The following is a 13,028-nucleotide window of genomic DNA, read 5'->3' on the forward strand; positions in this document are numbered from 1 at the left end:
TCCAGCATCAGCGAGCAGCCCGACCGACGCCTGCCTTTCCGCAACCTCGTGGGCTCGCTCCTGTACCTGGCCAACCGCACGAGACCAGACGTCAGCTTCGCGTGCGGACTGCTCTGCCGTTACATGGACCGTTACACGACGGTCCACTGGCAGGCAGCCAAGCACGTCGTGCGGTACCTGAAGGCGACGAGCGAGCACGGCCTCCTCTTCAAGCGACGCAGCGGCACGCGCAAGGACCAGCCGCTGGACCTTGTGTGCTACAGCGATGCCAGCTTCGGCACCGACCAGCTGACGGGCCGCTCCACGACGGGCTTCACCTGCTACATCAACGGCTGTCTTGTGTCTTGGAGCAGCCGGCTGCAACCCACGGGTGCGCTGAGCACCGCCGAGGCCGAGTACATGGCCGTCTCCGCAGCAGCGCAGGACGTCGTCTTCCTGCGGCAGCTGCTCATGGACCTCGACGAGCCCGAGGATGGAGCCACCAAGATGCTGACAGATAACCAGGCGGCCATCGCCATCGGCAACGACCACGTCACCAAGCCGCGCACGAAGCACATCCGGGTACGCCACCACTTCGTGCGGGAGCTCATCGCCGACGGAACCATTGTGCTGCAGCACTGTCCCGGCACGCAGATGGTTGCCGACGCGCTGACCAAGGCACTGGACAAGCAGACCTTCGAGCAGCACCTGCCACGACTGGTGGGAACCTCGACGGCTGAGACGGAGCAGAGGAAGGCAGTTGAGGGGGAGTGTTGAGATTCAGTGAGTTTCTGTTCTGTGTTAAGTCCTTCCTAATTTGCCTTCTCGTGTGGTTTTGTCTTGTTTGCCAACAACACCTGCTTTGTGGTTTTTTCCGTTGGCAAACATTCCTTTCTCTCTGCTGGTATGCATGTGTGCCAACTGCCTCTCCTCTCCTGCTTCCCCTACACACGTGAGTTGTGTGCCATGTGTGTGTGTGCATGCCCGTTATGCTTGGCAAATGCCATGCCTGCGTGCCATGCAGTGTTGTGAAGTGTTGTCTGTTGTGTATGCTTGCCTGCAAGCATTCATGCCATGCCTAGCACTGCTCTGCGCGCATGTATGCATGCTGCTCATTGTTTAGATTGTTTGTGTTCGTGCACTCTCTGCCCATGTCGCCTTGGCAGCGTCATTGACCGTGTGCACTTGTCTTGTATTCGTTTGAGCGTGCTGCCCGAGTTGATTTGGCAGCAGCTTGTTGTGCTTGTTCATTCTCCTTGTGTTCTTGTTTGTTGCGTTTGCCTACAGTAAACACACACACCACCTGTCGTGTTTCTACATTTGGCCGGCGTTGACGTCTGCTTCTCCGTTGGTGAAGAGGAGAAGGGGGTAGCCTGAGAGCGTGGACGCGATGAGGTTTGCAGCGGTGAGGTTGGCGTGATCGCCTGCTGTCGGTCTCCTTGCACTTGAGCGTGTCGCTGAACTTGGACCTCCCGATGACGATGCTCCTGCCTCCACAGCTGCCCAGACGTCGTCGCCGCGCAGCTTGAGCGCCATCTTCATGCGAATGCTCCACGCATGAAAGGTGCCGGGCGAGCCAGAGAACTTGGGCAGGTCCATCTTGAATCCTGGCGTGGAAACGACGTGGTCCGACGGGTCAGACATACTGCACGCTCAAGAAAGGTGATGGAGAAACAAGAGAGGGGAACAAGCAGAAGGGAGAGAAGAAGCACAAGCGAGTGTGAGACAAGTGGCGATGATGATCAGGAGTGGCTGGGTCTCATAATCTGTAGAAACACGACAGGTGGTGTGTGTGTGTTTACTGTAGGCAAACGCAACAAACAAGAACACAAGGAGAATGAACAAGCACAACAAGCTGCTGCCAAATCAACTCGGGCAGCACGCTCAAACGAATACAAGACAAGTGCACACACAGTCAATGACGCTGTCAAGGCGACATGGGCAGAGTGTGCACGAACACAAACAATCTAAACAATGAGCAGCATGCATACATGCGCGCAGAGCAATGCTAGGCATGGCATGAATGCTTGCAGGCAAGCATGCACAACAGACAACACTTCACAACACTACATGGCACGCAGGCATAGCATTTGCCAAGCATGACGGGCATGCACACACACACACACACATGGCACACAACTCACGTGTGCAGGGGAAGCAGGAGAGGAGAGGCAGTTGGCACACATGCATGCCAGCAGAGAGGAAGGAATGTTTGCCAACGGAAAAACCACAAAGCAGGTGTTGTTGGCAAACAAGACAAAACCACATGAGAAGGCAAATTAGGAAGGACTCAACACAAAACAGAAACTCACTGACTCTCAACACGGATCCGCAGAGCGCACTTTCCGCACCCTCTTCGAGACGGCGCGCACGATGCTGTTTGCTGCGGACCTGGACAAGCCGTTCTGGGGCTTCGCCGTGCAGCACGCCACGCTGCTGCACAACATCGCGCCACGCAGGAGCCTCAAGGACAAGTCACCGTTCGAGGCCCTGACTGGGCACGCCTTCGACGTCAGCCTGCTGCGCGTCTTCGGCTCGCCGGCCTACGTGCATGTGGAGAAGAGCAGCACGCGGCACAAGCTTGACCCACGCTCACGCGTTGGCGTCTACGTCGGCTTCGCCGAGGAGGACCAGGCCCACGTCGTCTGGATGCCGGACACGCGACGCGTTGTCCACACCATCCACGCTCGCTTCGGCGCCATCAAGAACAAGCACGCCGCCTCCTCTCAGCAGCAGCAAAAGCAGAACAGCGGTGCCTCTGCTTCGCATGCCAACAAGACCGCTCAGCGTTCGACCGAGGACAGTGCCACTGGCGCTCCCACTGCACCACGTGCGGGGGAGCCGCAGCTCCAGCCACGCGCCCTTGGCGGCTCCGTCTGGGACCAGCTGCTGTTGTCCGAGACCCTCGGCGACAAGGACACCTCTGGTGGCTCAACCACCACGTGTCACGTTGCCACCAGCGCTGCTGGTACGGGGGAGAAGACATCAGCAGTGGGTGGTCATCTACCAGACATCGCTGCTGGCAGTTTTGCCACGTCAGCTGAGCCAGCCACCGTCAAGGAGGCGCTTGCCTCGCCAGACTCTGAGGAGTGGCGCCAAGCCATCCTGGACGAGTTTGCGGCAATGCAGGCCAATGACGTTTACGACGTCGTGCCTCGCGCTGACCTTCCCAAGGGCCACAAGCTTCTCCGCAGCATGGTCATCTTTCGGAGGAAGCGCGATGACCAGGGCAAGGTGATCAAGTACAAGGCGCGCTGGGTTGCCAAGGGCTACTCCCAGGTCCACGGTGTCAACTACACAGACACCTTTGCCCCGACGGCTACCATCGCAGCCATCCGCACCATGCTCGCCATGGCCGTCGCGCGTGGCATGGACATCCAGCAGATGGACGTCAACACGGCGTTCCTCAACGCGCCCGTGGATCACGAGATCTACGTCCAGCCACCGGCCGTCGACGGGATCTTCTCCCCGAGTACAGTCCTGCGCCTCAAGCGCGGGCTGTATGGGCTGAAGCAGAGCCCGCGCCTGTGGAACCACACGCTGGACGCCTGGATGCGCGAGCAGGACTTCGTCGCTACAGCCACGGACGCCTGCATCTACCGCCGCACCTGCAAGGGTGGCAAAGTGATGTGGGTTGCCGTCTACGTGGACGACCTCCTCATCTTCGCCGACAGCGACAGCGACATGGCCGCGTTCAAGAAGGCCATCTCCAAGCGCTTCAAGATGAAGGACCTGGGCAGCCCAGACATTTGTCTCGGCATCAAGGTGCAGCACGACCGCAAGGCCAGGACCGTCACCATGAGCCAGGAGCACTACCTGCGCAGCGTGCTGGAGACCTTCGGCATGGCTGACTGCAAGCCTGTCGGCACGCCGCTCTGCACAGGCTACGTCGACAAGCCAGCCGACAAGGAGGAGCCACTCCCGGACGTGCCGTTCCGCGAGCTGCTTGGCTCCCTCCTCTATGCTGCGACGATGACGCGTCCAGACATCTCGGCGGCTGTCTCCATCCTGTCTCGCCGCATGCAGCACTTCGGCATGGACCACTGGAAGGCTGCCAAGCACCTTCTTCGCTACATCAAGGGCACCTTGTCCTACACCATCAAGTACGCCGCCACTGGCGACACCAGCAACGGCAGCACTGCCGACGGCGTGCTCTCAGCGTACTCGGATGCGTCCTTCGCCTCCGACGTTGACACGCGACGTTCCCGCACGGGCTTCGTCGTCTTCTGTTCCACGGGCCCCGTGTCCTGGAACTCCAAGCTGCAGGCCACCGTGGCCACAGCCTCCGCCGACGCGGAGTACATGGCTCTCGTAGCCACCGCACAGGAGCTCATGTTCCTTCGCCAACTCCAGGAGGAGCTCACCGGCGCCGTCCTGTGCGAGCCCACGCTCGTCCACACGGACAACCAGCCGGCGCAGCGCGTTGCCGAACACGCCGCCTCGCGCATGCGGCACATCCTCGTCAAGTACCACTACATCCGCGAGTGCGTCGACACCAAGAGGATTGTGCTGAGCTACCTCGCCACGGAGCACATGATCGCAGATCTCCTCACGAAGATCCTCCCTCGGCCCAAGACGGCTCAGTTCTGCACGATGCTGTTCGACCAGCGTCCTCTGCCAGGCTGCCAGCCACGGGCCCGTCCTCATTCGGGCCGGTCGCCACGTCCTTCGACTCCGCGTCAGGACCTCTGAGCGGCCGCGCACCACAGGACACGCCTTCACTCGGGCCAGCCTTCCACAACAGGCTGCGCACCACAGGCACCAACCATTTTCTTAAACGTGTTCCACAACACACGTCCTTACTCATATCTCACCTACATCTGCCCATGCCATTCCTACATGCATGACATCATCCACATGCTCATCACGTTTCAGAACATCAACGCAGCAGAGAGGTAGGTCAATGCGGGGGAGTGTTGACAGGCAAGTCCTGTCTGCTGAGTCATCATTGACCTCCCTTCTTCACGACACCACAAATTTACATTCACCTCACGTGATTTCCCTCCAACCTGTTGCACGTGCAGTGTTTAGCTTGTGTGGTTGCTCGATGTTACATGTTCTTGCATAACACACCACATAACCACACAACTCTCAACAAACACTGCCACGTCACCACTTTGCGTTGTCGACAATTCTTGTCTTGTGCTCTGTTTCTTTCTGTTGGAGTGTTCATTCATCCTACATCCTTGTTTGCTTCACAACTCAAGTAAACACACACAACTCTCTCTTGCCAAGACAATCTCCCACACAACACACAGCACACACAGCACACACAGCACACACACAGCACACACAGCACACACACACACACACACACAAGTCTCTCACAACAGCACCACCAGCATGAACTTGCAACAATGGACCTCGGGCGAGACCGAGGCTGGGAGCCACCCAAGATGCTGACAGATAAACCAGGCGGGCATCGCCATCGGGCAACGACCACGTCACCAAGCCGCGCACGAAGCACATCCGGGTACGCCACCACTTCGTGCGGGAGCTCATCGCCGACGGAACCATTGTGCTGCAGCACTGTCCCGGCACGCGGATGGTTGCCGACGCGCTGACCAAGCACTGGACAAGCAGACTTTCGAGCAGCACCTGCCACGACTAGTGGGAACATCGACGGCTGAGACGGAGCAGAGGAAGGCAGTTGAGGGGGAGTGTTGAGATTCAGTGAGTTTCTGTTTTGTGTAGAGTCCTTCCTAATTCGCCTTCTCGTGTGGTTTTGTCTTGTTTGCCAACAACACCTGCTTTGTGGTTTTTTCCGTTGGCAAACATTCCTTTCTCTCTGCTGGCATGTGTGCCAACTGCCTCTCCTCTCCTCCTTCCCCTACACACGTGAGTTGTGTGCCATGTGTGTGTGTGCATGCCCGTTATGCTTGGCAAATGCCATGCCTGCGTGCCATGCAGTGTTGTGCAGTGTTGTCTGTTGTGTATGCTTGCCTGCAAGCATTCATGCCATGCCTAGCACTGCTCTGCGCGCATGTATGCATGCTGTTCGTTGTTTAGATTGTTTGTGTTCGTGCACACGCTGCCCATGTCGCCTTGGCAGCTTTGTTGACTGTATGTGCACTTGTCTTGTGTTTGTTTGAGCGTGCTGCCCGCGTTGATTTGGCAGCCGCTTGTTGTGCTTGTTCATTCTCCTTGTGTTCTTGTTTGTTGCGTTTGCCTACAGTAAACACACGTCCCTTGCTGTCTCAACACCACTTTCCTCTATGCAGTGATGCGTGTTCGTTCATCGTCATCACGATGGTTGTCGGTGCTTGCTTCGGTGTGTAACAGGAGCGCATTGTGGTGCTATGATGGCGCTGAAACACCATCATCATCAGACAACGTCGAGGGGTGGCAGGGAAGGGCGCGAACAAAGGGAGGCACGTCGTGCGCAGGCACGACTGAAACAACAGAGCCCTCAAGAGTAACACAAGCCAGGCGCGAAGAAGGAGGAGGAGGAAGAGGAGGAGGAGGAGGAGAAGAAGAAAGAAGAATCGAAGAGGGATGGATCGCCATAGCAGCAGAAGCGGGCGGATCGAGGGCGGCGCCGTCAGGAGTAACAAGTTCAAGCACGATCAAGGGAAGAGCAAGGGGCTACTTGAAGGCCTGCTCCTTCTCAGAACGAGCGCCTCTTCTGTGGAACGCCATCAACACTCCATGCAGTCGCACACACGCGGCCACGCACAAGATGGACGCAACGAGGAAGCAGACGGATGTCGATGACACATGGCAGGAGGTAAACCAGCTTCCTTCAAGCGACGGAGAGGTGTTGACCCACATGCCGCTTCTGTGCGGAGAAGAATCAGGGCCCTCCGTGCAGTGTGTGCTCGGGATGTTGAGTAAGAAGTTGTGCGTAAAGCCGGTGTGTCCGAGGTGTCGCAGGGTGCTGTACTTGGCGCCCAGCTGGCATTGAATGGACATGAATAATGAAGTGCCGTTCGTGCCGCCCGTTGCTACGATGATGAGCTGGCGGGTTGAGTTGTCGTACTGCCAATACTCGAGATTGGACGCGGCCAGGGTGCGACAGCCCCCACCGTGCAGGCTGGCTTGCGCACCGAGCCACCGTCCATCGGGCAGGGTGCAGTTGCTGTATGTGCGTGCGTGTGCGTGAGCGCGTGTGGGTGAACAGGGAATGAGCACGCAGTCTTGAGGTTCTTTGGGCAGATGCATGCACAGAATACGTACAGTCACAGTAGAGACAAACACAGACAAACAGACAAGCGCACACATACACATGTACAGGGAGAGAAACACACACACACACACACACACAAAGCCGACAAATGTATACGATCACACACACACACACACACACACACACACACACACACACACACACACACACACACACATAGATCAGGAGCAGAGCGCTCCGGTAACTGACGGCAAATTATGGGGGACACCATTATGGTGGAGCTCCAAGTAGTAGATGAACTGAGAGTTGCACATCGCGGTGCGTGCGTGTGTGTTTGTGAGTATGTGCGTGCGTGTGTGTTTGTGAGTATGTGCGTGCGTGTGTGTTTGTGAGTATGTGTGTGTGTGAACAAAACGGGCCATCAAACAGACGACGCACAGTCACGGTCCCCTCAGACACAAAGTCGATACACAAACGAGCGAATGTTCAATTGACAATCAAAAAGACACACAGACAGACAGGCAGAATCACAGACACAGACACAGACACACAGAGACACACAGACAGACACAGACACACAGACAAGACAGACACACGCACAGACAGACAGAGAGACAGACAGAGAGACAGACAGATGCACAGACACACACACACAGACACAGACACACAGACACAGACAGACAGACACACACACACACACACACACAGACACAGACAGACAGACACACACACACAGACACACGGGTGGGTGCTCACCCCATCGCCAGATTTTGTGGAGAGGAGCGTCTTGCCGTCAGCTCCGCGAACGGAAGCAAGGTCGAAGCTGTATCAGCATCGATCGTACAAATCGACAGAACAGCCAAGCAGTCTCGGTTGTGAGGTACCAACACAGACACGGGTAAAGGCAAACATGGTGTAAGACACAGGTAAAGGCAGCCACAAGCACAAACAAACACACGCAACATCACAAACACAAATACAAACACAAGCACCATCACAAACACACACGCACACACAAACACACAAACAAACAAACAAACAAACACACACACTCACAACATCACAAACACAAGCACAAACAACACAAACACGAGCACATTCAACTCACTATGCATCGCCGCATTTGCGGATCAGGTGATGGCCGTGTATGGGTTTGCAGCCAAGCGTGTCGGAGACAGGCACCGACAGTGTGGTGCTGCTCATCGACAGCACCAGCAGCAGCAAGGCGAGCCGCGAGCCGGTCGTCGTTGTGACTGGCATGGTTGAGGAAGACTGGCGGGAAATGTGGCTAATCATCGGCATGGAGCAAAAAAAAAAACTGGGGTCCTGCCGGGATTTGAACCCGGGACCTCCCGCACCCTAAGCGGAAATCATACCCCTAGACCACAGGACCACATGAATCTACCCCAGTGCGGAAAATTTGTGTATCTCAATGAAATGCGACTCCGGTGGTGCCCGATGTGTGGTAGACTGACACACTCACACAGACACACAGACACGCGCAGACACAGACAAACACGCGCACACGGACGCACACTAGCGTGGTGGGTGGCGGAAAGTTTAGTTTGTTCTCGTGTTTGTCGTCAACAACAAAACAAAGAAAAGTAAGCGTGGTCACGCCCGCAACACAAGGCCAATGTGCAAGACCACAAAGGGCAGGGCATGCGCTGAAGAGGGAGACGACACACACACACACACACACACACACACACACACACACACACACACACACACACACAGCCACAGCGGATAAGGAGCGGAAGAAAGAGAAGGGGACGGGAATGACGAAGAGCACGGCAAACGAAACAGAGCAAACAACACATGGCACAATGCACAAGACGCGAACGTACAGAAGGAAAAGCATACGACAGCAAGTCAAAGCCAAAGTAGGGCAGCAGTTCATGCCACATATGCAGCCGGGAAAAGCCCAACTTCACCACGGCAGCGACCCTTCCACCAGTGCTCATCAGACTTGTCAAGCACAACAATCTGCTCACCCTGGTGTGGTTGAATCAGAAGTTGAAAGTGGTGGAGGGGGGGGGAAGCATGCACGAAATAGGACAAAAGGGAGAGCAAAAGGGAGAGGCCAGCAGGGAACGATGGAGGGAGGGATAGGCGTCAGCGTAAAGCAAACGTGAGAAACAAGCAAAGTTGCTGATGATCACGGCAGGTAAGATGACAGGCGCTACACACGCAGGAGCCATCCAACAACGAGCACACGGACTGAGCAAGCACACCCCCCCAACAACACTTTAACCACACACACACACACACACACACACACACACCTTTGTGAAGCCCAGTTCGCCAGACTCTTGCGGCTTGAATGTGTACTGTGCGGTGACGATTGTCTCGCCCGGGTTGGCCTGGGCAGGTGGGGCGACGGGCATGGGTGCAGGGGCTGGTGCTGGTGCGCGCACCTGTGCCACGGGCGCCGCTGCCTCGCGCTGAGAAACGCGGGCAGCGGTGGCAGCAGGCATGTTGGCGGGCTGGCCGTCACGTCCAATGGCAGTCGTCAGGAAAATCTCCTCCGCCCGACTGCAAAATGGCGACGGCGGGCGTGGGACCGCGCACATTTGCGTGCGTTTGAGAAAGCGTGAGAGAGTGTGTGTGTGCGTGTGCGTGTGTGCGAAAGGACGTACATACATTTAAACATGTCACCACGACCAAAACCACGACGACCACCACTAAGAAGCGAAGGAATGAACAACGCCAGCCCGCCGCGTATTTCACCCACCCACCTGACAGACGATGTCTTGTGGTAGTTGATGAGCTCGTTGAGGCTGTTGAATTTTGTCACCCAGAGAAAGTACTTGCCGACGTCATCACGCAGAATCTTAAAGTGCTGCACATGCACCCCCTGCTGGTTGTTCACCCTTTCAAGCCACAGGCATTCGCATGCACACGTACGAATGTGAGCATCCATGGTCGTGCCCATGACAGGCAGGCACAACCACACACGGCGTGACAAGTTCTGGCATCAGCAGGCGGCCTCATATCCACACGGACCGTCCAACACAGCCAGGCAAACACACACAAGACACGAGACACACTCACCGAACAGAGAGCGAGAAGCCGCCTGAAGGAGATGCACGTGCACACGGGCGCACACGTTCACGCATGGGTGACGCATGTGAGAACGGTGAACATGTCATACAATACAAGTCAGCAAACACTGGCAAGCAAGGATATCAGGTTGCAGCGCTTCTTTTTTTGTTTTGTTCTGTGGCTTGCACTGTTGTACTGGTGCACCGTTGCACTGACCTGGCGTGCTCCAGCTCTCGCGGAAGAGAAAAGCGCCGTCATCACGCGCACCCATCAAAATCCTCTCAGAGTCCTCGCGCGAGATGCGCCCGTGGAACCAGCTACATCGCAAAGCGCGGTGCGCGCATGTATGTGTATGTGTGTGTGTGAATTCGTGTGTGTGCGTGTGTGAATTCGTGTGTGTGTGTTGTTGTTGTTGTTATTGTTGGGTCAAGTACTGTCGTCGTGTGCGTTGCTGTGGTAAATTGAGTCTGGCAGCGCTCCTCTCCCCACAGACAGAGCACCAACTCCACTGCAACATTCCTCAGTCTACAGCCAGCCACATACCCATGCGGCTCCATCTGAACATAGTTGGCTGGGATGTATCCGGTCTTCCCGTCCAGTTCCGCCTTGAACCAGTTCTTGTCCTCGTCAATGTTGATGACCTACAAGGCAAGGGGAGGCAAGGCAAGGGGAGGCGAGGCAAGGCGAGGGGTGAACGTGCACAGAGAATTGGGGAGCAGAGGCAGAGGTAGAGGGGCGGGTTGATGCACCAAAACACACAGACAGAACGACAGAGAGGGACAGAGACGGAGGGAGAGAAAGGGAGAGAGGGAGGGAGAGAAAGGGAGAGAGGAGAGAGGGAGGGAGAGAGGGACACACACACACACACACACACACACACACACACACACACACACACACACACACACACACACACACACGCACACACACACACACACAGAAACAGACAGACACAAACACACACAAACACAGAAACAAATACAGAAACAAACACAGAAACAAACACAGAAACAAACACAGAAACAAACACACACACACGCACGCACACACAGCCACACCTTGACAATGCTGCCCTTTGAGAAGGAAAGCTCATCCTTCTGGGTGGCAGCAAAGTCGTGCAGTGCTCGTGCCTCCATTGTGGGGGTGTGGGTGTTGAGGACACCAAAACAAAACCAGACAGCAGGGCAAGCAAGCCGAGACAACTCAGAGAGGGAGGAAAGTGGTGTGTTGTGTTTGCACAGCTCAGCGCGTTCTTCTCGAAGAAAAAAAAACTTTTCTCTTGGGCAATTTTACCTTTCTTGCCAAAGTCAACTTTGCCTTTGCTGCAACGGCTGCGGAGTCACAGCCACGAACAACACAACAACACACCAGCAACACCGCCACCGACATGGCGGACGACGATCCCGCAGCACCCACGCCTCGCACTCTCATTCGTGCCATCACCCGGAATGAGAAAGCGCCAGCAACGCCTGCGGCAACAAAAACGCCTGCAACGACACCAGCGGTAGCAACTGCCACAACTGCTTCCTCCACTCGCAAGCATGATCAAGCACAACCGCCAACAACTGGCACGGAAACAACCTCCCGGACACGCGGCAGAAGGCAACAGTCAGCCACCACCGAAGATCCAACCCCAAGAACACTGGTGAGAACGCTGCTTGCTTGCCTGCTTGCTTGCGTGTTTCTTTGTTGCATTGCCCGCTGACGCTTCCCTTTCGGCTCATGCTTTTTTTTTGTTTGTTTTTGCTTCATGTGGCGTGCAGATTCGCGAAATCACTCGCGAGCAAGCTGGCGACCAAACCATCACTCCAGACACAAGCATCGCCAAGTCGGCAAATGCATCTACCCTTCCACCACCAACTCCTCGCCAAGGTGTGCACACTTCGTTGCAGCACATGCAGGCACGGTGCTTTCCCAACACGTTCGCGCGTCTTGCATCGCATTGGCCCTTTTTGGTTTTGACATTGTCAACTTGATGCGCTCACTGAACACACACACACACACACACACACACACACACACACACACACACACACACACACACACACACACACACACACACACACACGCACACACACGCACGCACGCACGCACGCACGCACGCACGCACGCACGCACGCACACACACACACACACACACGCACACGCACGCACGCACGCACACACACGTCACAACGCAGGAGATTTGCTTCGGGGAGTACTGGACACGACACAGAGCAGCATGCTCGCAGCTTCATCTTCGCGAGTGCCAAGTGCAAATCAGTCGCTGCTTTCCATAGCCTCAGGACCAGGTACAAGGGATGCATCCTTGCTTGCAGCTGATACCACCACTCGCCCACACAAATACCCGCACGCGTCCGCCCCGAGCCCGTCCGACGCTTCCATATGGGAGGTGCTACATGAGAAACAACACACCGTCACAACAGCGGCAACAGCGGCGAAACCAGCGGTCGCAAGTACTACAGAACCACAAGCAGAGCCTGTGAAGCGGTCGGTCTTCGTTTTCATGCAGTTATGACGTGTGCGTCAACGTGTATCCATGCATGCCTGGGGGGGGGGGGACAAGCAGACTGTGGACACGAACAGCGAGTCCGCGTCATGCCTGCGTCCGTGTTGATTCTCACACGTGTGGTGCATGCATGTGCTGCTGGATGGCTGACCAGACGGGCGCCCCGGCGGAGCAGCGACCTCCTCCCCAGCGGAGTCATCCGCCAGATCCTTCACTCCGCAACGAGCACCCGCCTCTCAACAGCAGCCGTCGACACCGTCGGCGCTTGGTGCGCAAGTGTGTTTGTGAATGTGTGTGTGTGTGTGTGTGTGTGTGTGTGTGTGTGTGTGTGTGTGTGTGTGTGTGTGTGTGTGTGTGTGTCGTCGT

General features: G+C 56.2%; 6 protein-coding genes and 1 non-coding gene across 7 annotated transcripts in view; 3 read left to right on the forward strand and 4 right to left on the reverse strand.

The window, feature by feature from the left end:
• Positions 1–123: 123 nt before the first annotated feature.
• On the forward strand, positions 124–1,154 carry PTSG_12132 (uncharacterized protein; the record flags this gene model as incomplete). The annotated part of the gene is made up of 2 exons (XM_004994979.1): positions 124–738; positions 1,146–1,154. The coding sequence occupies 2 exons, from the start codon at positions 124–126 to the stop codon at positions 1,152–1,154; spliced, it is 624 nt and encodes a 207-aa protein (XP_004995036.1).
• A 139-nt stretch (positions 1,155–1,293) lies between these two features.
• Positions 1,294–1,623, reverse strand: PTSG_04139 (uncharacterized protein; the record flags this gene model as incomplete). The annotated part of the gene is made up of 1 exon (XM_004994980.1): positions 1,294–1,623. One exon carries the CDS (start codon positions 1,621–1,623, stop codon positions 1,294–1,296), a length of 330 nt encoding a protein of 109 aa, XP_004995037.1.
• A 274-nt stretch (positions 1,624–1,897) lies between these two features.
• On the forward strand, positions 1,898–4,671 carry PTSG_12133 (uncharacterized protein; the record flags this gene model as incomplete). Its single annotated transcript, XM_004994981.1, has 2 exons — positions 1,898–1,925; positions 2,315–4,671. The coding sequence occupies 2 exons, from the start codon at positions 1,898–1,900 to the stop codon at positions 4,669–4,671; spliced, it is 2,385 nt and encodes a 794-aa protein (XP_004995038.1).
• A 1,496-nt stretch (positions 4,672–6,167) lies between these two features.
• PTSG_04140 (uncharacterized protein) lies at positions 6,168–8,404 on the reverse strand. The gene is made up of 4 exons (XM_004994982.1): positions 8,214–8,404; positions 7,862–7,928; positions 7,355–7,404; positions 6,168–7,057 (listed from the first exon to the last, which is right to left on the reverse strand). The coding sequence occupies exons 1-4, from the start codon at positions 8,399–8,401 to the stop codon at positions 6,565–6,567; spliced, it is 798 nt and encodes a 265-aa protein (XP_004995039.1). The 5' UTR covers positions 8,402–8,404; the 3' UTR covers positions 6,168–6,564.
• Positions 8,405–8,426: 22 nt separating this feature from the next.
• PTSG_20088 lies at positions 8,427–8,498 on the reverse strand. The gene has a single exon. It is a non-coding gene; the product is annotated as a tRNA-Pro (tRNA).
• Positions 8,499–8,972: 474 nt separating this feature from the next.
• On the reverse strand, positions 8,973–11,356 carry PTSG_04141 (growth factor receptor-bound protein 2). Its single transcript, XM_004994983.1, has 6 exons — positions 11,212–11,356; positions 10,697–10,794; positions 10,366–10,470; positions 9,847–9,981; positions 9,394–9,643; positions 8,973–9,103 (listed from the first exon to the last, which is right to left on the reverse strand). Exons 1-6 carry the CDS (start codon positions 11,287–11,289, stop codon positions 9,005–9,007), a joined length of 765 nt encoding a protein of 254 aa, XP_004995040.1. The 5' UTR covers positions 11,290–11,356; the 3' UTR covers positions 8,973–9,004.
• An 81-nt stretch (positions 11,357–11,437) lies between these two features.
• PTSG_04142 (uncharacterized protein) overlaps positions 11,438–13,028 on the forward strand; it is a gene marked incomplete at its 3' end in the record, with an annotated part of 4,485 nt that continues 2,894 nt past the window's right edge. The window contains exons 1-4 of the mRNA XM_004994984.1: positions 11,438–11,798; positions 11,917–12,025; positions 12,334–12,643; positions 12,817–12,919. Of these exons, the coding sequence (XP_004995041.1) occupies positions 11,541–11,798; positions 11,917–12,025; positions 12,334–12,643; positions 12,817–12,919 (780 nt within the window). The 5' untranslated portion in view covers positions 11,438–11,540. The remainder of the gene's footprint in view (positions 11,799–11,916; positions 12,026–12,333; positions 12,644–12,816; positions 12,920–13,028) is intronic.

Source organism: Salpingoeca rosetta (genome assembly GCF_000188695.1).
Source record: "Salpingoeca rosetta unplaced genomic scaffold supercont1.9, whole genome shotgun sequence".
NCBI classification, from domain to species: domain Eukaryota; class Choanoflagellata; order Craspedida; family Salpingoecidae; genus Salpingoeca; species Salpingoeca rosetta.

Coding starts and splice junctions, on each gene's coding strand:
- PTSG_04140 (XM_004994982.1), bottom strand. CDS start 8,401: ATGATTAGCCACATTTCCCGCCAGTCTTCCTCAACCATGCCAGTCACA. Junction 7,405..7,861: donor CCACAAAATCTGGCGATGGG/GTGAGCACCCAC, acceptor TGCAACTCTCAG/TTCATCTACTACTTGGAGCT. Junction 7,058..7,354: donor GGTGTCCCCCATAATTTGCC/GTCAGTTACCGG, acceptor ACGCACATACAG/CAACTGCACCCTGCCCGATG.
- PTSG_04141 (XM_004994983.1), bottom strand. CDS start 11,289: ATGGAGGCACGAGCACTGCACGACTTTGCTGCCACCCAGAAGGATGAG. Junction 10,795..11,211: donor CAAAGGGCAGCATTGTCAAG/GTGTGGCTGTGT, acceptor CTTGCCTTGTAG/GTCATCAACATTGACGAGGA. Junction 9,982..10,365: donor AGCTGGAGCACGCCAGGTCA/GTGCAACGGTGC, acceptor GTGGCTTGAAAG/GGTGAACAACCAGCAGGGGG.